General features: G+C 36.0%; 2 protein-coding genes across 2 annotated transcripts; one reads left to right on the top strand and one right to left on the bottom strand.

Moving 5' to 3' along the window:
• Positions 1-2,389: 2,389 nt before the first annotated feature.
• Positions 2,390-3,255, bottom strand: LOC119066603 (perlucin-like). The gene is made up of 3 exons (XM_037169166.1): positions 3,117-3,255; positions 2,866-2,936; positions 2,390-2,801 (listed from the first exon to the last, which is right to left on the bottom strand). The coding sequence occupies exons 1-3, from the start codon at positions 3,214-3,216 to the stop codon at positions 2,442-2,444; spliced, it is 531 nt and encodes a 176-aa protein (XP_037025061.1). The 5' UTR covers positions 3,217-3,255; the 3' UTR covers positions 2,390-2,441.
• Positions 3,256-17,707: 14,452 nt separating this feature from the next.
• Positions 17,708-19,977, top strand: LOC119066608 (cerato-ulmin-like). The gene is made up of 5 exons (XM_037169170.1): positions 17,708-17,771; positions 18,069-18,140; positions 19,247-19,255; positions 19,331-19,345; positions 19,407-19,977. The coding sequence occupies exons 1-5, from the start codon at positions 17,717-17,719 to the stop codon at positions 19,550-19,552; spliced, it is 297 nt and encodes a 98-aa protein (XP_037025065.1). The 5' UTR covers positions 17,708-17,716; the 3' UTR covers positions 19,553-19,977.
• The last annotated feature ends 3,895 nt before the right edge of the window (positions 19,978-23,872 follow it).

Genomic DNA, 23,872 nt, shown 5'->3' with positions numbered 1-23,872 from the left:
GTAGGGCTTCTTTCTGACCATTTAACTTTTTAAATGCACTTTTTGCTGCTGAGTAATAAACCCAATTGCATGCATTTGAAAATAACTGCAATATACACGCCACACACAAAATTATTTTGCCAGAGAGTAAATTGCCCGTATCAACCGCAATTTATGAATGAAAGAAATTTCAATAATAATAACAGATTTTCCACAACGATGAACTTATTGGAGATCCTCGGGTATATCATTTGTTATCGAATACTACAGTAAAAATGAGGTATGACCTCTCGATAATGTGTGCTTTTATAGTAAAAGTGTATTTTTCAATCCGATGAAGTAATAGATTTTCCTTCAATTTTTCGAACCACGTACATCAAAAGAAGTAACAGATTCGACAATATGTTTGTGATAAGACAAATGTTGAATATAGATGATGTGTCTAAAACAAACAAATTCATTCACCTTGAACGAATGCGAACACAAAGTCAATGAAACCGCTAATTATGCATAAATAAAGCTTGCATGCATTGGGTGCCGTGTAGCAACTAAGCGAGAAAAATGAAGTAAAAACTTTTCCTTCTCGATAACTATTTGCTTTAGTCGAACTTTTTTTTTCCCTCCGTATTATAAAACGAAATTTTGCAAGCTGCGAACGAGGCAAATTATCATCTCCTATACGTTTGTTGTTCTTCCAGTGAAATAAATTCTTAAAATTGTTGGTTGCATAAACATTTTCCTCTATTTACCGAAAAAAAAGACGGAAAAAATAATAACCGGCACATATGCAACGTTTCAATGCAGCAACAATGCGATATATGGAAAGTTTTAATAGCAAATTTTCCTCATTATACTGCCGATAGCTACACTGAATATTTTATCAGAAATTATTAGCGAAATAACAAAAATGTTTTTTTTTTCGGCAATAAATTTTTATAATGCTTTTAAGAGGCATATTATCGTCCGTGGCATAGTACCGGCAAAGTTGTTGGAATTAGATTAAATATTTCTTCGTTCTGAAAGTAATTACCAACTTTTTTTTTTCTTCGGGGAAATGAATTTTTTAGTTCCTCATTACCAAACAATGCAGTGGGTATCCGAGTAAATGATTTAAATTTCGCAGAAACTTCGCAGAACTTTACCGGTTCAGTGAATGATGTAAAATTACGTACACTCGTCCATTAAGGTATTCTAAGTATGAGATGAGTAACCCAGTTGGAAACTCCAATCTTTCGAATATTGCCAAAGAAATTTACCAAATATTGTGTTTAAAGCATTCACTATTCGAAAATCGAGTCTTGCGATCTGTAGGAGAGATAGCTTATTCAAATCTGCTTTAAAGGTTTAAAAAATAGTAAAAAAGTATTTGAGTGCAATCGTAGACGAAGCGGTTAAACATCTAGAAATTAAATATTTTTGATTTTATCAAACCCGAGAAATTCTTCCCACGGCAAGCTTAAAACATTTTTTTCGACCTGTCGTGTACATGAGACTTTGCTGGTGATTTTTGTCAGTCTCAGGTGTAAAAACCACAACCGAAAATATTTCTAATGTAAAATTTTTGACAAAGTCGATTTTTCAGTCTTTAACTCACCGACGCGACGGTAAGATTTCGCACTGGCAAAAAAGTGTTGAAAATCTTACCTGTTGCAGGTAACTTTGTCTCCAGGTAATGTATTTTTCATGTGTCGGGGCCGAAAATGAGGGAGTTTCGATATTTTTCTCAGGTTTTCGATCCCTTACATGAAAAATTTTTTGAGTATCTGTTTTGGACGATTGATTTTAGGCACTTTCGCATGTAGCCCTCACTTCGTTCGGGCTACAACAAGCAAAATTGCCTAAAAACAATCGTCCAAAACAGATACACAAATAACTATTATCTGATTCAGCTGTATTTTTCATATGGGAACCTGCAGCTGTGGCAGCTATTGCAGGTTACCTGGAGACAAAGTTACCTGCAACAGGTAAGATTGTCAACTCTTTTTTGTCAGTGCGACATTATCGTAGACTGCTAACGGATTTATTTGATTACAACGTGTTTCCATGTAAGCGCCTGAGAGTGGCATACTTAATAGATCACCCCTAATCAGCGCAACAGGCTTAATAGCTCAATTTTGAAGGGAAAATAATGGAAGAGTATTGAACAGGAAAATTCAAGGTTCTAATCAAAGAGTTTACTTTCGATATCTGACATCTGAGCTGATCAAGAAGTTTTGTTCATCCAAATTATCTTTGGTTTACTTTCAACGTAGAAAGTATCCACTGAACTGTTCAAACGTAGTCATGAGTAGGACTGCAGATGAATCTTGCGTTTTTTTTGTATGACCAATGGGAGACATTTAGTTTCACGGAAAATTTGTTAATGAACCAGCCGTTGCCAATCAGTACATACTAATTTAAACGAAAAACGTTGAATCTTCTCAGTAAATTCATTTTTCATTCACGATCCCGACAATTTTCACTTAGCCAGAAGCTGTGATTGCGCGCTCTTCGCAGACAAAATACAATTGACGAGAGTCACATATAGTGTCATTCCATAAGTATTTGTTCCACTTTAGAATGACCACGCACCGTTCGTTTTCACCACGGAAATTGTTTGGTTCACCCGCGCTCCAGTTCGTGTAACTTATTGGTTTTCCTGTGGCCAACCAATACCAGTTTTTCTGAAGTCCCAGGTCGTTGCCTCCCACATAGAATTCACTGCTATAACCACCAACGGTTCCGGCAAGTTTGGCGATTGCATTTTGCTCCTCAACATTGTTTACAGCAGCAAGCTCCATGTTATTGTACTTGCAAATATGTGCCGCCCTGTACCAGTTAGCCTGGAAAATTCGTACGAAAATTCAAACGGATAATCGAACAACCACAATCTCGACTAAAATGTACCGTAAGAAAACTGACAAAAACGAAGCGTTTTCCATTGATAATATCACTTCTTGGCATCGTGGCCATTTGAGCTGAAAAGACATAGTGTGATTTATACAACAAAATCTACACACAATATTGTCAATATTGTAAAATACTTGAATGGTCCAAAATACCAGATCAGTTCAAAATGGGCAACCGTAACATATTATACCGTTGAATAAATGTAAGTATTTTGAGTAACAAGCACAGTCTTTACGAACACTATCTACCTGGAGTTGCTGCAATATCAAACCCATCATCATCCATTGCTGCAGCAAGAGACAATGTTTGGATCAGGCAAGCAGCTATTAAGATTGCTTTAAGCAACATTTTTTCCACTGTTTTAATATTCACTTGTTCGAATTAGAAAAGCTGAAGTAACTGAATTTGCCACACGATTTTCGACGGCTTTTATAACGAGTCGAAAGTTTCTGTTTGAAAATGAACTATTTTTATCGAATTTCATAAATACTAGTTAATATACTAAGTTAACACAGTGTGTTTTGGATGTACCTGTTGACATAATAACGTTTATTAAAGATTCTGTAGACTGAGACGTAGAATCCGCTTCTGAAAGCAGGTGTTAATATTTCCATCTTCATATCATATCTCGCTTCTTGACTTAAATTGTTGTGCTGCAGCTGATCTGATCTGTTTATATTATGACAACACGACGTTTTTCAGACCCTTCTCTTCCGCGTGTCTCAAAAAAAATGTATGAAAACTAAACAAAAAATTGCATGGACTGTCACACTAATCCAGAATCCCCTTCCCCTCTCAGAGCATGACATGTTTTATGAATTCACCTTGTTACCTTGTTTAGACTCCTTTCAGGTGAAATTGAGTGTGTACTTGCATCTAGGTATACAATTTTTATAAGCCACTGCACTGCCTAGCCTACCTACACGTGCTATTTACTCATTAAATTTCTTCGAATGTCTCGCACTATGTCTTCCTTGAAGGTCGCCAACAACCATCAAAAATAGATTATTCAACGGAAAGCTTATTTGAACAAGTGATATGAACTTATTATCACATGCATACACAACACACAACTCAAACACAATGTTTTCTTAGCATCTACACTAGATGGATTGAGTTTTTTACTTAGTCAACCTATAACTTGCAAATTAAAAGTCAATTGCACATAAGAAATGTTTTATCGCAGGACTTTCATTTAGATAGAAGGAAACAACTTGGAATGAGCGGAGCCGTCTTGGTACTTGCACCATGCAATGATTCATTTATTACATACATTCTGTCCTAATATGAACTTGCGAATTTAAGAATTAGTTGAAATTAAGCTGAGGTCAGGGTATCTGAAACTGTTTCTGTGTTTCAATGAAAGAATAGATTTTTAAATTTCGATTTTTTTATTAGATACACACACACACAACTCGAAACTTAATTTCGAAATTAAAGAATCTAGATTTTTATTTGTTAAAAAGAGTGATTGTAATGTAAAGTGGAAACCCCAACTAGTCCCATATCAGGAAACTCCACAACTAGTCCCATATCAGGAAACCTGACGGTATTCACTTATCCTGACTTTGCACCCTCCCAACAATCCCACGTTGCACACAAAAACAATGTTCAGCAACTTTGTTCTATTCGTCAATACCTTTCATTTGATATGTTAAAAGCAGCTATTTGTGCGTATTTCTGCAGAGTTTATAGGAATCGGGTAGTTTCTGAGATATCGGAGATATTCGCTTTAGTAATGTTGCCAAAAAGGTGGGGCCTAATTTTTATTGTAAAAGATATTTTAGGCTATTCTGTGTGTAACAGAAAGGTCAGGCGTTTAGAAAAACCAAGTCAAAGCGGAAATACGTTCCACCGTAGGTAACAAGAGGCATTTTCAACCTAAGAACAGAGTTTTCTTGAGCAGATCAATCCAAAAAAAATTGAATTTGCACCCTTAATGATTTGATTTCTTACGGAAATTTCCCAAGTTCACGAACTTTTCAAGTTGTTCAGTGGCTGTAATGTTTGTATCATTTGAAGTACTTGACGTGATTTCTATACCATGAATACTAGCGTGGTAATCTTTCTAAAATTGAACAACTCTTCTACTTTGATATTAATGCACGTAAGCTCTAAATCAATCGATAAAACTCATGTGCAGGGACTGAATATGTTTTATGCATTTGTGGCGTAGCTGGTGGAATACGTGGCATACGTATTTTTCATAAAACAATGTCTTCACTTTTTACACCCAGGTTATTTTGTATGTTCTCTTTTGGAAATATACGGAAGACAATTTTAAGAGCGAATGATTGTAGACTCTGGCGTCTGTTCAAGTAAAATATATAAATATTTCACTGTTAATGTCACGTGACAGTTATAACCTAATTTTTGTGGAATTTTTAAGATGTAATAGCAAGTTACAATTGCATATTGCGATAGTAATTCATTACATGAGGTAACAATTTTGTGATAGAAGCAAACCCACAAATGTTTTCTCGCTTCGGTAACTGTCTTTTCGGCAAGTGTAGAGTTTGGGAATCCGATCCGAGTGCGAAGTTTACAGCTACACTTGCCTAAACAAGTTACTCAAAATCCCACTAGTGAGTTTGCAAGTGTCACAGATTTGTTCCCGAAGAAAAGAAGTACGTAGCAGCATCCAATGTAGTCTGGTTTACTACACTGAAAGATGATTTGCACATAGGAAAATGAAAAAAATGAACTAAAAATACTCCACATGTAATGGTGTATTTTCGCAAGCGACAAATTGCTATGTAATGGCCAACTTTTGCATGGGGCAGATATAACAAAATGCCACATTGTTCCATGTTATTTTCTTCAATTCTTTTTAACGAAAATGAAAATAGTAGGCAAAGGTGAATGTTAAGTTTGTGCAGAAAGTTGTGTGATGACGAAACTTGTACAATAACATTGTTATTACACATAAATACTTAATAACCCCACAAAACAACATCCACATACAAAACCTGAAAACGTGAAACCTCGTTATGTGTACGGATTCTCGTGAGATTTAAATTAATTTTGGATAATTTCAAAACTCAAATGAAAAGTGGAAAACTTAAAAAAATGTTTTCTCAAAGTTTGCTGTACGAAAATGCTGGATACATGTCTGACGGTATGTATGCATATTGAAATGTACGCATGAGAATTTATGTTGAAAACGAGTAAAATGAATTAACCTGACATATAGTAGCGCTAACTGACACCCAGGCGTCATGAGAGGTGAGGAAACGTCTGGGACTGAATGGTAGTCATTGTATTGGACAATGGAGCTACTCTTTCTTATTGAAGCAGGATGCGCTCCATCACTGATTCAGTAGGAAAAAGGAATTCTTTCTATAAAAACAATTTTATGCAAAAGTTCAATGAAATGAAATGAACAACACAGCGTGACTGATACTGGTTGCACTCCTTCACTCAGTTGACAATGGCATTTAAAGTATTTTCCATAATTTTTCCATAACCTTTGCTTATGCCATGGTTTAAACATCTGTATGTGATTAAGTAAATGTAAATGAAGTAGTTAAAATATAATAGCAAGCCTATGAAGCTCTCTGCAAAAGTGATTCCCACTTGGTACATTTACCGTAGAATGATTTATGTGGAAATATATTATTTAGCACAGAGATGTGGGGCGGTAGCGAGGGCGGTTTAGAAATCACATTGGTGTGTTATGTACGACGTTCTCGAACGGGATGTGTGTGTTTTTTTTTGTGTGTGCCATGTCTAGGCGTGCTCTCGTCTAAACGTATTAAAATGAAACTTTCCGTACGAAATTTGTGGGCAATGAATTTGTTCATGTCATTTTCGTATTATTAAAAACTGCTAAAGAGAACTTAATTATTTTAATGTAAAAAGTTTTTTCCTCTTTCCTAGAGACATCCCCGCTCTTTTTTTTATTAACGTAAAAATGTCCGATTGCTGGGCAGATTTCATTTGTCTAGTTATGATGATGGATGATTTTATGAACTTAATTAATTAAACGAAGAAAGGAAGTAAGGACTAATAACTCGTATGCCTCCTAACGCGAGCAAATCTTGTCCCACCTACTTTCAGTGGCAACAATTGGCGTCTATAGATCTACAAGTTACAGTACTTTTAGACGTAACCTCACTTAAGTTTCGTTAAATTTTTCGTTCATTCTTTCATTGGTATGAGATTTTTTTAAATGTGGATGGCATTTCTTGACGTGTATGGCATTTCTTGACGTGGATGGCATTTCAAACGGCCTTGAAGATGATCTATTGGTAATTATTGACGGCTATTGGTGTCAGTCTATATTGGTGAGTATTAGGCTTGATTTCAACTTACAAATAACAACTCCATTTTGCCTTCGTTTAGCTAAACTTCGCCTCCTTTCTGTTGCTTAAAGTGTAAACGGAGAGAAAACGGAGTGCTTTTTTCGTAAGTGGAAATCAAGACTAAGTATGTATTGCAGTGCAATTTCCTTCTAATGGTAACGATTGGTGTCGATTGGCGTCTATTTGTGCCTTTTGGTGTTATTGGTGTCTATTGACGTCATTGGAGTCTATTGACGTCATTGGAGTCTATTGACGTCATTGGAGTCTATTGACGTCATTGGAGTCTATTGACGTCATTGGAGTCTATTGACGTCATTGGAGTCTATTGACGTCATTGGAGTCTATTGACGTCATTGGAGTCTATTGACGTCATTGGAGTCTATTGACGTCATTGGAGTCTATTGACGTCATTGGAGTCTATTGACGTCATTGGAGTCTATTGACGTCATTGGAGTCTATTGACGTCATTGGAGTCTATTGACGTCATTGGAGTCTATTGACGTCATTGGAGTCTATTGACGTCATTGGAGTCTATTGACGTCATTGGAGTCTATTGACGTCATTGGAGTCTATTGACGTCATTGGAGTCTATTGACGTCATTGGAGTCTATTGACGTCATTGGAGTCTATTGACGTCATTGGAGTCTATTGACGTCATTGGAGTCTATTGACGTCATTGGAGTCTATTGACGTCATTGGAGTCTATTGACGTCATTGGAGTCTATTGACGTCATTGGAGTCTATTGACGTCATTGGAGTCTATTGACGTCATTGGAGTCTATTGACGTCATTGGAGTCTATTGACGTCATTGGAGTCTATTGACGTCATTGGAGTCTATTGACGTCATTGGAGTCTATTGGCATCTATTGGTACTAATAGCAAATTGCACTTGTCCCAGTATTTGCTCGCATAGTTTCCCCCTCCTAACTCATACACCTCTAGTTAACCTCATCTCAATATTAAAAACTTCTGTTTAACGCAACAATGGCATATTCTACAGCCAGTCGCCGCCGTTGTTGGTAAATGCAGAACATTTTTCAAGTTTAAGAGATTTGATTCTCTGTTGGGTAATTCAGACACTATTTTTTCTCTTCGCTAAATAATATTCCTTTGTATACCAGTCTCGACGGAGTAATATCTAAAATATTGTACGGTTAACACGTACCCGGTATTCTAAAGTTGGAAAACTTTTCCATCCACAGCGAACCGTAGGAAATCGGTAACTGTACTGTCTGTATTCAAACTGTACATTTTGTTGTGAGGATGGTAGTTTGGAATATATGTCCCATTGTTTACCGATCGCTGACCGCACGTGAAACAATAAGCAAAATTAAAGAAGAAAATTAGTTTTTCAGAAAACTGAATAGCAAATTAATTGCGCTCGCGGTGCTACCGTTTTTAATTAACTTAAATTGTAAGAACTACGGTGTAACAACGGAAAAACCCCCGCCGACAAAAACAACTGGAATTCAAAAAGGTGTACAGAGCAAAATAAACAATGCATTCGGTGTACAGTATGTATAACACGTTAAGAATGCGACCTACAATTTCAAGTTTTATTTCCAACGACAATTTTCACATTCACCACCGACAATGTATATTTTTCTGCAAATTCTTTTTCAATTCATAGAAACGAGACATTTCTACAACGACGAACGGTTTTAGTGTTTTAATCAACGCATGACCAATTTCCTATTTTCAATTTCAAATAAAATTAACGAAATGAGTTTCAAAGTCAGCAGAGTGCAAGAAATACCCATGGTCCACACAATGCCATCAGAAACGAGATGTTTTACAATTCCAGACTATTTTTGCTATTAAGTTACCTATCATATGTTGCCCGGGCTTCAGGGTAAACAGGTATCTTTTTACCAACATGAAGGCGGAGTGTTGAAATTTCGAAGATTCCGAGGGATTCTTTTGAAAAACAGCCTACCGATATCGGACGCATTTTCCAGTTGACTTTTTTATATGTGCCTAGAAAGGTATTCGACCCTAGAAGCCAAAACCACTTTCAAAAAAATTCTTCGAAGTTTGTCTGGCTGGTGAAAGGTGATCAAAAACCGAAAACTTTCATTTTTCTTACCAAAAATTTCTCCAGTTACACGAGCCGTACAGGGTCGTGTGTGGTGTCATTAGAAAGGTAATCACACGTACTATTGAGCCGAATAGGGACATATTGTGTTTAAAATTCATCGACACTGAAATATGTGCAGTTGAAGTTTTTAACCGAAGACTTACACTGTTCTTACTGAAATTTCTCGAGGTACACAAAACGTACATGGTCGTGTAGGGTGTCATTTGACAGGTAATTTAATGTGCTTTTGGGCCAAATAGGGTCTTATGTGGTTTGAATGCATCTACGATGAAATATGTACACCTAAACATTTGAACTTCTATTTCATCATAGATGCATCCAAACCACATGAGACCCTATTTGGTTCAAAAGCACATTAAATTACCTGTCAATGACACCCTACACGACCATGTACGTTTTGTGTACCTCGAGAAATTTCAGTAAGAACAGTGTAAGCCGTCGGTTGAAAACGTCAACTGCACATATTTCAGTGTCAATGAATTTTAAACCCAATAAGTCCCTATTCGGCTCAATAGTACGTGTACACACGAGCCGAACTGGAGAAATTTTTGTAAGAAAAGTGAAATTTTTCGGTTTTTGATCACCTTTCACCAGCCACACAAACTTCGAAGAATTTTTGTGAAAGTGGTTTTGGCTTCTAGGGTCGAATACCTTTCTAGGCACATAATAAAAAAGTCGACTGGAAAATGCGTCCGATTTCGTTAGGCTGTTTTTCAAAAGAATCCCTCTCCGGAATAGAAAATTTGGTTGGTTCGATTGATGTCTACCTGTATTGCATGAATGTGCACGCTGGACGAGATTGTACGAGCAACAGTATTGAAATTATGCCTGCGAACGATAAATATACCAACGTAATTTGGCTTTATGTAACAAGCACCAAGCAAAATCGACTATTTGTTAAAAGCCAGGTCCGGGCTGACGATATGCGATAAGCCCTATTGCTCTTTTTCATATTATTCATTGAAATTCCTATATTGCCGCCTTTCTCACGTAATTTTTCCGCCTTCCGACCAAGATGTTGCACACATAGGCAAATGCTTAATGCGCCATTCCGACCATGTTAAAAATGTTAAAAATTCGGACTTCTAAAAAGCTAACATCAGCTCTACTCTTTTCGAAAACAGGATGTAATTTGTCAGTTAGAGGCGACTAATCATCTGTTATCGATAAAACGACTTAATCAGGCCTTCAGTTCATGTTCTTTTTTTATAGGAAAATGTACAGTGAACGACATCTCAAATGTCTCACTGTCATTTTTTTTCAGAGAATGTCATTGTGAATTTGCGATGACACAATAAAATTCTCAGAAAATATTGACAGTGAGACATTTGAGATATCGTTCACTGTATGTTAAAACGAATGAAGTAGTAGATGTCCGTGCCCGAAGAAAACCAGAAGTTTTTCCGTGTTGTGATACTGGTTGTATTGATGGAATTTCAAGCAAGCATCGCACAACGGTGGCTCTTACACCATTCCATAGCAACAAAAATTGTTTTTTTTTATCAAACGCTACATTGAACAGAAGAAGTAATAGATTCAATGAACATGTTGCGTTACGCTAACCGATTCTAAAAGGTTAATCTGTATTTTTAAAGCTAATCAAATCACTCAAGACAACCTCTACATCTCCCATGGACATGGACACCATGAACTAACTGTTCGCTCAACCGACACACTTAACACTCTAACTCCTAAAGGTACAGTATAGACAATGAATTTCGCAAAGCACGTTAAGAATGCGACCTACGAGTTTCATTTCAATAAAATATTTTTACATTCTCCACCACAATGCATTTCTCTGGAAATTCTTTTTCAATTTATAAAAACGACATTCTCGACAACGGACTGTTTCAGTGTTGTAATCAACGCATGACTAATTTCCCTTTTTTCAATTGCAAATAAAATTACCGAAATGAGTTTCAAATTCAGCACAGTGCTAGAAATTGTAGTTATACTGGCTGGTTGGATCCACATAACGGTCTACACATTTCCATCCGAACCGAGATGTTTTACCATTCCAAACAAGACCGTCGGTATTTACATGATGAGCGGTTTTCGCGGCAAGTCCGCCCATTTTCTTCCGCATGCTGGCGAGTGCTTCCAGTTTAAAGATTACGGAATGGAAAATTTGGTTGGCTCGATTGACGTTTACATTTATTGCATGCGGGTGTACACTGGACGTAATTGTAAGGGGAACAGTCTTAAAATTGAACCATTCAACGAGTTGTGTCAACGTGATTTAGATTTGTGCGACATGTACGAAGCAAAGTCGACAATGTTGTGTTAATGTTGAGTCAATTAAATTGAGGTTCTTTAATAGAACATCAGTCCATGTACTCCTTTCAGTAATAAATTGTTAATATTGTCCAGACTGTGTATGAGTCAATCAGTCGACTAAAATCTGTTTCCATACGTAATATGCTTGCGTCATATGGTAAATCGATTCATTAACTGTCGAAAAGCCTTCAAGTGAATTGGTGTCAAACGGGAGAATAATTCCGTAAATTAAGTTTTAATGGCTATCTCGGCCAACAAAAACATATCCCTTCGTGGAATGGCAGCACAGCTTTATTAAATCCATATCCAAAAAACAAACAGAAAATCAAAGCGAAAAACCAATTTCGTGTATTCTTTCCGTTCTCGGGTGTTTTTATTGCCATTTTACCCTCAAATAATAAACCATTAAATGAAAGAACAACACAAAAACCGAAACTGAAACCCGAAGAACTAATGAACCACACCAATAATAATGTCAAAAAATTCAATCATTCGAAATGCACTCATTTCGATTCGTCTTGTATAAATAATGGGATTCAAGTTTCCTTCTATTTTTTTTTCTCCTTCATCTCTCTCGGTGGGTATTATAACAACGCACACACATCGACTATGCGGTGGAACAACAACCGTCGTCATTTACTATTATACTATACATTATCCCTTACATAACACTCGGGATGGTTCAATATGAAATTCCATGTTATGTGTTCGGTTCTTCTCTGCTATATATCGTTGTTGTTTCAAAATGTGCATAAAAAACGGAAAGATTTTTCTATTTTACAATATTTTAATGGAGAGGATTTTAATGTGCCGTGACGTGATAAATTTTGAAGAGGAAAAAGAAGGTAAGAACGAAGGAAGAAAAAAACAACTCGAACCGAATGAAGAATAAATAATACGAAAAAGTCGAAGGAAAAAAATTATCCACAGAAATTGAGACTCGATCGATATCATGTGTTAAATGTGTCTAGCTTCTTGTTAATTTCGGTTTTCAACAGTTGGTTAATGATGGTGTATGTTCAACCTAATTATTATTCTGAAGATTTTTGTTAGATCATTAGTGGATATATTGTTGATTCCTTTGTTTGGCTTGTTATTGTGTTCGTTGGTACGTGAACTCTGTCGGAATTAAATAATTTTTGTTATGCGGGTAGTTACGTTCTTAGATTTCATTCGTTGGAAATATGTTACAGAAAATTCATAACTTTTTACAGCTTTCCGAAAACTTTTTCTCCAAGTCATTCAATCAACCTTCATTGTATCTATGACATGAACATTTGATGAGACCCGCTTAGTTAAAAGTTTTTCGCTGCAAAATTATGTGAAATATTTTCACAATTACCCGATTTTTTTTGCAGTTGCCATTAGGGATCGTATACATCAAGTAGGGAAGCGAATTATTACAAAACTGACGATAACTTCGCAATAATCCTTATTCGAAGTACGTAGGGCGGAGGTACTTTTCACATATTCTAATTCCATTTACATTTCTTTAAAAAAAATCGTCTATCGCAATCAGACCCATTTCGTCTGGGTTGGATACATATAGCGTTCAAAAGGTCTTTACCAGAAGAACTCAAAACAGGCCTCAGATAGTCTCTAGTCACCATTGGTTGCTGGTAGCAGATCTTCAAACGTCAAAGGTTTTAAAGACTCATTTTGCGGCCGTTAAATATGTGCGATCTGGATGTGAGTGATTCGTTGGAAAGGAGAGGTCAAGTACTTTCTGGACATGCATAGTTTGATAAACATGTACTAATATATGTCAGGAAAATGATAAAATGGAAGTTGGGTGAAAGGAGTCAAAATCTACGACATGGCTGTGTCGGTAGTGATGACTGCTAATGACCTTTGAAGATCTACTACCAGCCACCAATATTGTTTGGAGACTAGGTATCTGAGGCCTGTTTTAAATTTCTCAGCATTTTTTTTTGTAAAATTTTGCGAGTTACGATGTATGACCAATGTATCAACCCCCCGTAAGCAAATGGGAAAAAATGTGCGCATCAGATTACTATTACTAGTTCATTAATTAGTCATTTACAAAAGTAGCAATAAAAAGATGAAAAGTAGAGTTTTCGTGTGAATTTTGTTGATCTGAGCCGAGGCCGAGGTCGATGAGCACAAGAAAACGAGACTTTTAATTTGAAACTCGACTTGTGTATTGGATGTTACACGCAAAGGGAGTCGAAAAGAGTGCATGAATTATGAAAAGTACGGTGGTAATTTATGCAACCGAGTGCAAAATTCTTTTACATGTGCTGCGAAAATTCATTTTTCGCAGGGGAAAATTCACTTTCGCCGCACTTCAGAGCTAAAATAACTTACATACTTGTGCGGAAATCGTTGTTTTGACTCGTTGTTTTGACTCCACACTCTTCAAAAGAACGATTTTCCGCAAAAGTATGTAATCTATTAATAAAATTGTTGTATTGCTTGGTCAGTAATTCAACATTGACAAAGTGTTGTATTGCTTTGACTTGACCAGAATTGTTGAATATGCACATAGTCATCGCAAGACATAGGTGCACTGATGATGACGTGATACGCCGAAATCAGCATTGTTTTGTCCTGTTGTTCGTCCGCATTATGATTGTAAACGGTAAAACGTTTCGTCACGAATCGTAAACGGTAACACGTTTCGTTCGCCCTTCGTTGAATAAAAGAAATTTTTTTCAACAATTCTGGTCAAGTCAAAGCAATACAGCACTTTGTCAATATGTAATCTACTATTTAAACACCAAATGTATAATTGTCACACCAAGTCGCAGGACCAGGTACTTAATAAAGAATTCCTCACTGAGCTGCAATCAACGTTACTTTGCAACGCCATAAAAATAGACATATCGTGTGCGAATACCATCTACACTGAAACTATTTACAGCAGGTGAAAATAGTCACTTTAAAAGTTTTTTTCATCGGATTTTCTGCTGAAACAATACCTCTAGCAACCAAACTTCGTTTTGACGCAGTCAAAATACCACCCTATTTTGACAATTGTGACACTGACTTTTCCTTGTAATAGAGTTGCCGTGCCGCGCTCTTTTTTAAAGCAATATTGACGTCACACGAAAAAAACAAAATTTAAACTTTATTTCATTTTTGCACACCAAAATAACGGAGCAACACACAAAAGAACACGTCACAATCACAAATTATTCATTTTCGCAATTCTGGTCCATAATACTTTTCCATGCATCCATTTAATGTCGTTTTGAAGGTATTTATTTCACAGTGCGTTTTTGATTATTTTTTCGCACTTGGGCTTTTTCACATTTTTTTCGCACGCTACATAGCTCAGTACCTTTAAGAAAGACTAAATTTTATAAATAAAAACTTTGCACAGACCAGGATTTGAACATCCAACACCAAAATTCTTCCAAACACCAAGCAACGACCATAGCCATTCAGCTACAGAGTCACACAATTATACAGAACGTATTGTTGAAGCGTACATACTAAGCATTGACTACTTGGTTTTATTTAGCGTGTCTCTTTACATCACATTGCAATGTGTATATAGAACAGGTTGCTTGATCGTTCAAATGAATTCATGTTTGCGTGAATGTTTGATAGAAATTTTGGTAATATTTTGCATTGGAAAGGTGATTATGGCCCGAAATTGCGAAAAACGTTGTATCTGCCACGGTAGGCAGGGCCTATTTTACGGAAACATGTTTCTCAAGTTTTTGAAAGTTTCCAAAATGTTTCTGAAAAGTTTTTTAAAGTTTCTCAAAGTTTCTTAAAGTTTCTTAAAGTTTCTAGAAAAGTTTCCTTAAGAAACTTTAAGAAACTTTAAGAAACATTTTGGAAACTTTCAAAAACTTGAGAAACATGTTTCCGTAAAATAGGCCCTGACGGTAGGTATGCCTGTATTTTTTCGCACACGACGTCTTGTCGACCTCGGCTTCGCCTCGGATCGACAATCGACAATCGACATCTAGTGCGAAAAAATACCTTCATACCTACCTTGGTAGATAAATAACTATTTCGAACACCGAAAATGGTTAATCAAGACGTAATATTTTCAATCAAAGCACCTAGCAGGGTAATAGAAAAAAATAAAGTAGTAGTTTAATCGAAGTATGCGAATACAGTGTCAGTTGAAAGTTTGGAAACATAGGAGAACTAATAAATAAAAGAACAATAGACATGAAGACAAAAGAACAATAAAAATTTCATCGTACATGCTTCTATTGTTCTATTGTTGTCATGTATATAATTCTTTTGTTTATATTGTCATTACATGTTTCCAAACTTTTTAGGCACACTGTATTTCCATACCTTTTTTTCATAATGTCATTGCAAAATTACCATTAAGGCTGCTAATGGTATTATTGGTATCAAAAAACTACTCTATTTGACGTGTAAAAACCTCTATTACCCTGCTAGGTGCTTTGTTTCAACACAAAAAATGAAATCGATGCTCATACTTCATTTAATTTATTTTTAAAAGTGTAAAATTTTCTATGACAGAATACACTGTAAAGTTTTACCACCTTAATTTTCCTAGTTTGGTTGCTAGAGAGGGTATTGGCCGAAATTATATTTTTGTAGAAAAATGAAGAGACAATATTGCCTTTAAAATCGTCGAAGGAATAGTAAACTGGCTACGGTCTCACTGCTACAGATGGCAATTTTTAAAATTTATTTGGTCACTTAAGTATTTGGTTTCATTTTCCTCAAATTGTCGTTATAACGGAGCATGTCATTATAAACAAAAACCACCCATGACGTACATAAAACAACGCAATGGCTAAAATCAGAGTCTTTGTTTCGCACATGTCATTTCATATGTTGAAACTATTCGAACTGATATAATGAAATGATAAAATTAATTATGTATTTTAGTAAATTGAATTATTTTCAATGAAAATGAATATGGTGATACTGTCGCTTTCAACCAAATAGCGACCGTTCAGGGACTATTTCTATACAACACCATTTCGGTATACCTATAAAAAACCTATATGGATCGAAAATAGCTATTTTCTAACTAGTGTTCAAATATCGCGACTTCGACTTTCATTTGTTTAGGAAAAACATTTTTCCTAACTAATGCTAAAACACTTTCTTTTTCAGCGAATTCGATACCTCTCATTCGCTAAAAAAAAGTTTTTTTTTGAATCGTTAGGAAAATAACAAGTCTGATCTCTGTGCTCCAGTGCATCAAAATTTATTTGCGGAGCATCTTCTGTTTCCGAACAGAAACTAAAAATTGTTTGAACGGACATTTCACACGATATATAGCATATATGCTGCCAAACTCGTCATCGTCTCGTATTGACAATTTTAGGACCTTGTCTGGAGAATCAACCACTTTTAGGTACTTAGGACTTTATCAATTAAATCTCTGTAATTATGTAGTCGCTGTCAATTTACCATAAAAGTCCCTGTCGCATAGCCTTTGAATGTTTTTGCGGTATTTGCTATCCGCGCTTGAAAAAAAACCCGACTGAATAATCCGAAATAATCAAAGCCATACAAATTGTCAAATGTACATATTTAACGCGTAAATAATTAGGTATCTACATGAATTGCTAATGCATTCTAATTTGAAATCGAAGTATGTTGCATACCTTTGTCTAAGCAAACAAAAAATAGCTGCATAATAACGCAGTGCGTATAGAGTAAATAGGGTCGGTCGTATTTTAATTTTGACTTTTTTTTTCGAAACGCCCGACCCACGATTGCACGCGGAATGGTATTTACAAAGAATATATTTTACAGTAGGTATTTAATTATGGAGTTAATAGCTAAAATACGGCCCACCCTAGAGTAAATTATCAATTTGAGCCACTACAGTCGTCGCTTCTTTCAACCCGCCGCCAAGGTGTTATTCTTAATATTAGAAACTGACCCAATGCTAAATGAATTATAAGGGAAATTGAGAACCAATTTTGACAATCAAGACAAATTGGAATAATCCCAGCGAGAACTCTGTCTGTTACGAAGCAACTTCGCAGAACGTTTATCCACGGCCTCGTCCACGGCTATAATGTCTGACTAGTTGGACAGGTTTTTAATGCAAAAATTTACAAAAAGTTAGTTGCATATTCGCAAGATTACATTTATCTGTCCAAACTGCATTTTTTTTCGTTAGCTGACTGAATATAAAAGGTTGACTTAATTAATAAATTCGTTAGTCTTTCAAGTGAATTTGAAAATATGAAAGTGATCACAACGGTTTTCCTAGTTATTGCGAGTGTAGTATTGGGCCAGGGTAAGAACACCATTGAACCTTTCATTATGTTTGAAATTGTTTACAAGTCCTGTTGTTATCCACACAATGAAAGTAAATTTGGAGTATGATTGAACAAAGCAATTTTTTTTTTGGAAATATGGCCAGTACTTTCACTGTTTGTACATCAACAAAATTAGAAAATTTCAGTGAAGTTTTAGCATTGCTGTTGTTTCGTTCAAATTTTCTCATTTGACTGTACCAAGTATTTTATATTCATTGGATTACACCACGGTCAACATGATTTAAGTTTTAACAAGTGTTTCGTCTAAATTAAAGAACTATCGAAGGATGTTTGCCCACCTGGTCCTCTTAATCTTCTGTACATCAGACCTCAATGTTGTGGACTCGGTTCGTAAACCTTTTAAATGCAATTTTTTTATATCGCACACGCTGTTGGGTGTTTTCGAACACTTCTTGTACGTGTGTATTGCTAGAGTAAAAAGAATTTTCCTAGCCTAATACAAGGCTGTATACTTTGGGGAGGTACAAACAAATTCACCAAAATTGAATTTGTATGGCGTGGTGAATGTTTTGTATGAAACGTGGTGTTTAACCCGCGTATCTGCATCTACGTGACCTCCCCAAAGTATACAGCCTTGGCCAAATAATTAAATGGCAAGCAATTTTATGATTCCGAGTTATTTTAACATTTGGACCATGCACCATAGTTTATGCTCGATATTTATTGTAAATATTTGTTTTTGAAAAGATCGTTTTTTACTGGTTGCGCCTTGCAGCCTTTTTTTCGCTTTTATACTCGATATACTCTATGTACTCGCGCAAGCTCTCGTATAAACTACGGACCATGATACTCTCATCGACTTGATATATTCAATTAAAGTAGTTGAAGTAGACTTGATATATCAGGCTGTTTCATTTTAATGCATACATTTCACTATATTATATTATAGAAACCACAGTTCCTTGCTTTTTATCATCGCTGTCTGACTATAATAATAATCTTGCATTGATGAATGAAAGTTAACAGTATTTAGTACATTACCATGCTCTGTAGTTTATAGGAGATTGTATGTACGTGTATGCACGCTCCCGCAAACTTCGGTGAGACTGAGACATTTTATCGCAGTAGGTGTTGTCTACAATGTTACAATGTTAATGTCTACAACAATATTGCTGGCTATGACAATTTTTTACTCTTTAATCCATACAAACGGTGTTGCAATACACACGGTAGGCGATAAAAGTCAAAATGTAATTTTTATCGTTTTAATAAGCATAGTGGGCGTCAGTGAAATTTAGGCATGAATTACCACTACCATGCGCTTGCGTGTAACTATTTCACCCGTATAAACGAGTATCACAAATTTCCAGCTGAGCCAATTGAAAAACTTTTGAAGCAAATTCATGTCTAAATTTCACTGACGTGCACTGTTACTTAACGACACAATAGGAAATTCATTTAACTAATTCTTTTCGTCTATTCTTTCATGTAGATTTTCTAGGTAAGGCCAATTGACCACAATGGACTAAATAAAATTTATTAATTTTTGTGTGTGTAAAACAACCTTGGATTTCAGACTTAGGCTTACTAGGTAAGAAACATTCAGTTGAGTAAAGATTCGATTCACACATTTTATGATATTCATTTGATAGGTATTGACTGTCAGGATCCACCAATGCCGGTAAATGGTACTAATTTCAAAGCAGTGTGCAAACAGCGTAAACCTGCATGCTGTTCCGTATCCGTTCTCGAATTATTGGGATTACGACTCATATGTAGAAAGCCGAATGCTGAGTGAACATATTTCAATCAATCTATTCAATCTGTACTTATTGTCTGCACTTGCACTTTTAAAAACGCACCGGAAGTTTGAGTTTATCGCATTGCTTTCTACAAATTTTACGAACATTTTCGAGAATTACTTTGAGGTGAAGTGGGTGAAGTTCACCTGTTGAACCGGAGAAATGATAACAGATGACTCTGCGCCAGTGAGACGACAGCAACGGCATCTGTTATGATTTTTCTGAGGTATACACTTGCAAATTTGGAGTCTGTAACGAGAGACAACGCACAAATTGTTTTGGACTGTAAATGGAATGAAGAAGTGTGTCACCCCTCTGTTTACGTAGAAATTTTTGAGTACGGTGAGTACGATGTTTATCATAATTCGGCACTAAATTTAAAAATGTTGTTAAACAATGCTGTTAAAATAAATGCTTTTAATCGAAATATTGTAAAGGTTCTTGGAACTTTTGAGAACTTTGCACAAATCCAGGAGTTGTGCTTAGGGACTGTTCACATATTACGTCACGCTATTTGGCGAAATTTTCGACACCCCACCCACTCGTCACGCAAATTTGACCCACATTTGAAAGAACAGTCAGGTTTTTCTGTATCATCCTCCTCCTTTCGAGCGTGACGTAATATGGGAACAGCCCCTTCGACATAAATTGTTGGATGCCGAAATAGAAGTAGAATCAACTGTTTCAGTACTTTGGATCGTCATTAGACAAATGACAGCGCCGGCTATTCAACATTAAATGTTCGTAGTTAGACCATCTAAGTCCGAGACTGCGAATACTACGTTTTGTCAAAATGCATGAATCCATTAATCCAGCCTGGCTCCGCTATGGCAAAACAATTGTAGGCCTAGTTCTGAATGATGCATATCAATCACATGAACATTAATATAATTAATAAAAAGATAGATAAAAGTCGAACATCCAATTGGATACGTTGTGTGGAGTAACCATATCTGATTATCCAAAGTGCACCTATAACAACATTTCTGTACTAAAAATCTCCGAGGCCATAAAATTGATGAGAATCCCAATTGTAATCGAAATTAATTTCACCACCCCCAACCACTCTCTCTCTCTCTCACCCTCTCTCGTTTCCCCATACAAAAACCAAACTTTAATCTATCCAATGTAATTTTATGTGGTGTGGAACAAATGTTTCTAGCATTCGATGTTATATGAGTCTGGAAGCCTATTTATTAGAGCAATTTAAGTAAACATTTTCATTGTGTGTCATAAAAAATAATAATAAAAATGCATGTAACAAATGACAAAATTGATGGGGTAGTTGACTGTATTTAACCCTCTTTTATGTTATTTCCGAAAAAGTTTTAGCCGGAATGTATGTGGCGCAGCAATATATAATATTATGTCTGATACCATTCCTACTCAATTCATCGAGGAAACATTTTTTGTTTCGGAGGGAGACGAATTTCTAAAGATCAAGACTTAAACGGCAAGAACATAAAGTCGCTGCTAATGTGTGTAGTGTATGGTGGGATGTGAATAAATGGAGAAAGTATCTGACTAAAGAAGGGGGTTTACTGCTACTTTGATTACATCTCTCATACCAGACACTAAAAACTTGTACACATACTTTAGGGTCGGTTCATTCCGTCAAAGGCATTCAAATATCTGCTTTTTCAAAAAAATCTTCACGTCCGTATACACACAACACTCTAGGTATTATGTGTACGGTACACATGACATGCAATATAAATGCATTGCGAGTTACTATAAAGCTCGGAATTGACTTTTTTTTTTGGGGGAGATAGAATCATTGGGGAGAGAAAAAAAAAAGTTTTATTGTAGCGTAATAGCATCAGTGAAATTTGTTTCATGCATTGCAGATAGATAGATATGAGCGTTGTTGGATGATGGAATACGTAAAATTAAGTTCTGGATTGTGGTGCATATATGTATCGTCCGACTTCGTACATGGAATAAGAGAATTTATATTTTGTAGCATCACCATCGATTTAGTACCCAGTTCACACTCGTTCGCTACGTTACATAAATAGAGGGAGAGTGCCGTCTTTTCCATATGGACACTTTTATTTGGCGCCCGAACGAATTAGTTTAGCACACCTAGAATGAACATTTGTAGCGCAAATCGAGAAATTTGCCCTTGGCGCTATAAGCGATAAGTGGCACTGCAGAGGAGATGTGCTACGAAAAAATTGAACGTTTGACTGATACTTCATTTACAACGACGCCGTGCAACTAGGTGTTGCTTTTTTTAACAATGAAACAATTGTACGGGGATATGGATGGTGTCCTTTAACGGACAACTGATTAATGATTCATGTTTCAATTTGTCCGATAAAACTAAGTGTTTTCGGTGGTGGATGGATGCTCGAAAACATTTCATAAATATTCTACAGTAACCGCTATTAACCGGTAACACAATTCAAGAACGCTTAAAATGGTAGAAGAGTAAAAAATTTATACCGCGCGGCTGATAGCTGATTCGATCGAAACATTTTTCATTTTATTTTGTCTAAATTTTCGATAAAAATTCGCTACTCGTTCCGTTGGGCTGAACTTATACGATGAGGTATTTTAGTGTGGCCATGCCGAATAAAACATAATGACTGGGCAGTCAATGTATCCATCCGTACATTCTACTCGTATACACAGAACACAGTAGTGGAACTTATCTCTCCGGTGATGCACATACAAAAAAAAAGTATTTTTCCCGATTATACATTGCATTCCGATTCCGTTGGGAGTAGCGCCATTCAACGAATTGGTTCTCTCTGCAATATCGTGAAAAGTAAAAGACAAGTGGTGCATTGGGATTTCGAGATTAGATACCATTATTCCAGGGGTTTGAGCGTTGCGAAATAAATATACGATATTATGTTGAAGACGAGAAGGGAGAGAATAGAAACAATAATCCGTAAATATTCATAGAAATGTTGGATGGAGTGGGTGGAAATTTTCTTTTATTCTTTCAGAGTTTGTCGGTTCCCCAGTGAAGTTTGATGACATTTTCAGTCTCGCTTGTATTTGTCCTATTGCATTTAGTGATCTACAATGAAGAGGAAAAGAGCACGGCCGTCAATTTATATTTTCTTTCTTAGTCAGCCTTTTGAAGTTGAAAAAACAAAATTTCTTTAACGAATTAAGCAGCTACTTCAGGCGGGTGTTATCATTCTCTAACTCCATCGGGTCCCTTTTTCAATTCTATCGTAGTTAACCGTTAAAATGTCAAACATTTTAATGTCTTTGGTAGAGAAAACAATTAAAATGTTTGACATTCAAGTGGTTTTCTCTACTGAAAATACTAAAATGTACGACATTTTAACGGTTAACTACGATAAAATTGAAAAAGAGGCCTGGAGAGGAATTATGGCGTTAGTTCTCTTTTCTCTATTCAATCAAAACTCTACTGATAGAGAACGATTTTCTCTATTCAATCAAAACTCTACTGATAGAGAACGATTAACTCTTTCACTGAAAGATGTCGCTGCGACAAAACCATTGTCGACAGAAAAATAATTAATTTTTTAATCGACGGATTAAAATAATTAATTTTTTACTCGACGAATTTCAGTCAAATAAAATGCCATCGTATAGCACATGATCTCAGGACTCCGGAACAGTAATCAGTTTTTCAATCGACCCTATATCGGCTCGGCGATAAGGGTTTGAAAAAACGTTTGCTGCCGTTTTATCACATATTTTTTTAAGACTCTCATCGCCAAGCCGATATGGGACCGATTTAAAAAATAATTTCTGTTCCGGAGTCCTAAGATCATGTGCTATACGATGGCATTTTATTTGACTGAAATCCGTCGAGTAAAAAATTAATTATTTTTCTGTTGCAGCGACATCTTTTAGTGAAAGAGTGAATCGTTCCTTATCAGTAGAGTTTTGATTGAATAGAGAAAAGAGAACTGACGCCGTAATCCCTCTCCCGATAGAGAATGACAGCCGTAATTCCTCTCCTGTTTCAACTTACTCAAAGAAAACATTCCTCCGTCTGTACGAAAGAAGCGCAGAGTCTACTATAATTACAATATACTCCAAGTTTTCTAAGGAAGTACCTGGGAATAGAGTGCTAGAGTATTTTCAGTAGATAAAACCACTTGAATGTCCAACATTTTAATTGCTTTCTCTGTCAAAGACATTAAAATGTTTGACATTTGAACGGTTAACTACGATGGAATTGAAAAAGAGACCAGATAGAGAATGACAGTCGTAATTCTTCTCCAGAACACATTTGTAATTTTATATGATTGTAAGCGCAAATCGAATCCAAACACCCACACCCATAATGGCTCATTTATGTGTAAATGTAAGAAATGTGTTGG

The sequence above is a fragment of the Bradysia coprophila genome, chromosome IV, assembly GCF_014529535.1.
Source record: "Bradysia coprophila strain Holo2 chromosome IV, BU_Bcop_v1, whole genome shotgun sequence".
Lineage (NCBI taxonomy): Eukaryota > Metazoa > Arthropoda > Insecta > Diptera > Sciaridae > Bradysia > Bradysia coprophila.
This window is presented reverse-complemented; position numbering and strand designations above follow the sequence as displayed.

Excerpts from the sequence above, each read along its gene's own strand:
- LOC119066603 (XM_037169166.1), bottom strand. The coding sequence starts at position 3,216 with ATGTTGCTTAAAGCAATCTTAATAGCTGCTTGCCTGATCCAAACATTG. Across the intron at positions 2,937-3,116 it reads TGATATTGCAGCAACTCCAG|CTCAAATGGCCACGATGCCA; the intron begins GTAGATAGTGTT and ends ATGTCTTTTCAG. Across the intron at positions 2,802-2,865 it reads TTTTTGTCAGTTTTCTTACG|GCTAACTGGTACAGGGCGGC; the intron begins GTACATTTTAGT and ends CGAATTTTCCAG.
- LOC119066608 (XM_037169170.1), top strand. The coding sequence starts at position 17,717 with ATGAAAGTGATCACAACGGTTTTCCTAGTTATTGCGAGTGTAGTATTG. Across the intron at positions 17,772-18,068 it reads GAGTGTAGTATTGGGCCAGG|AACTATCGAAGGATGTTTGC; the intron begins GTAAGAACACCA and ends TCTAAATTAAAG.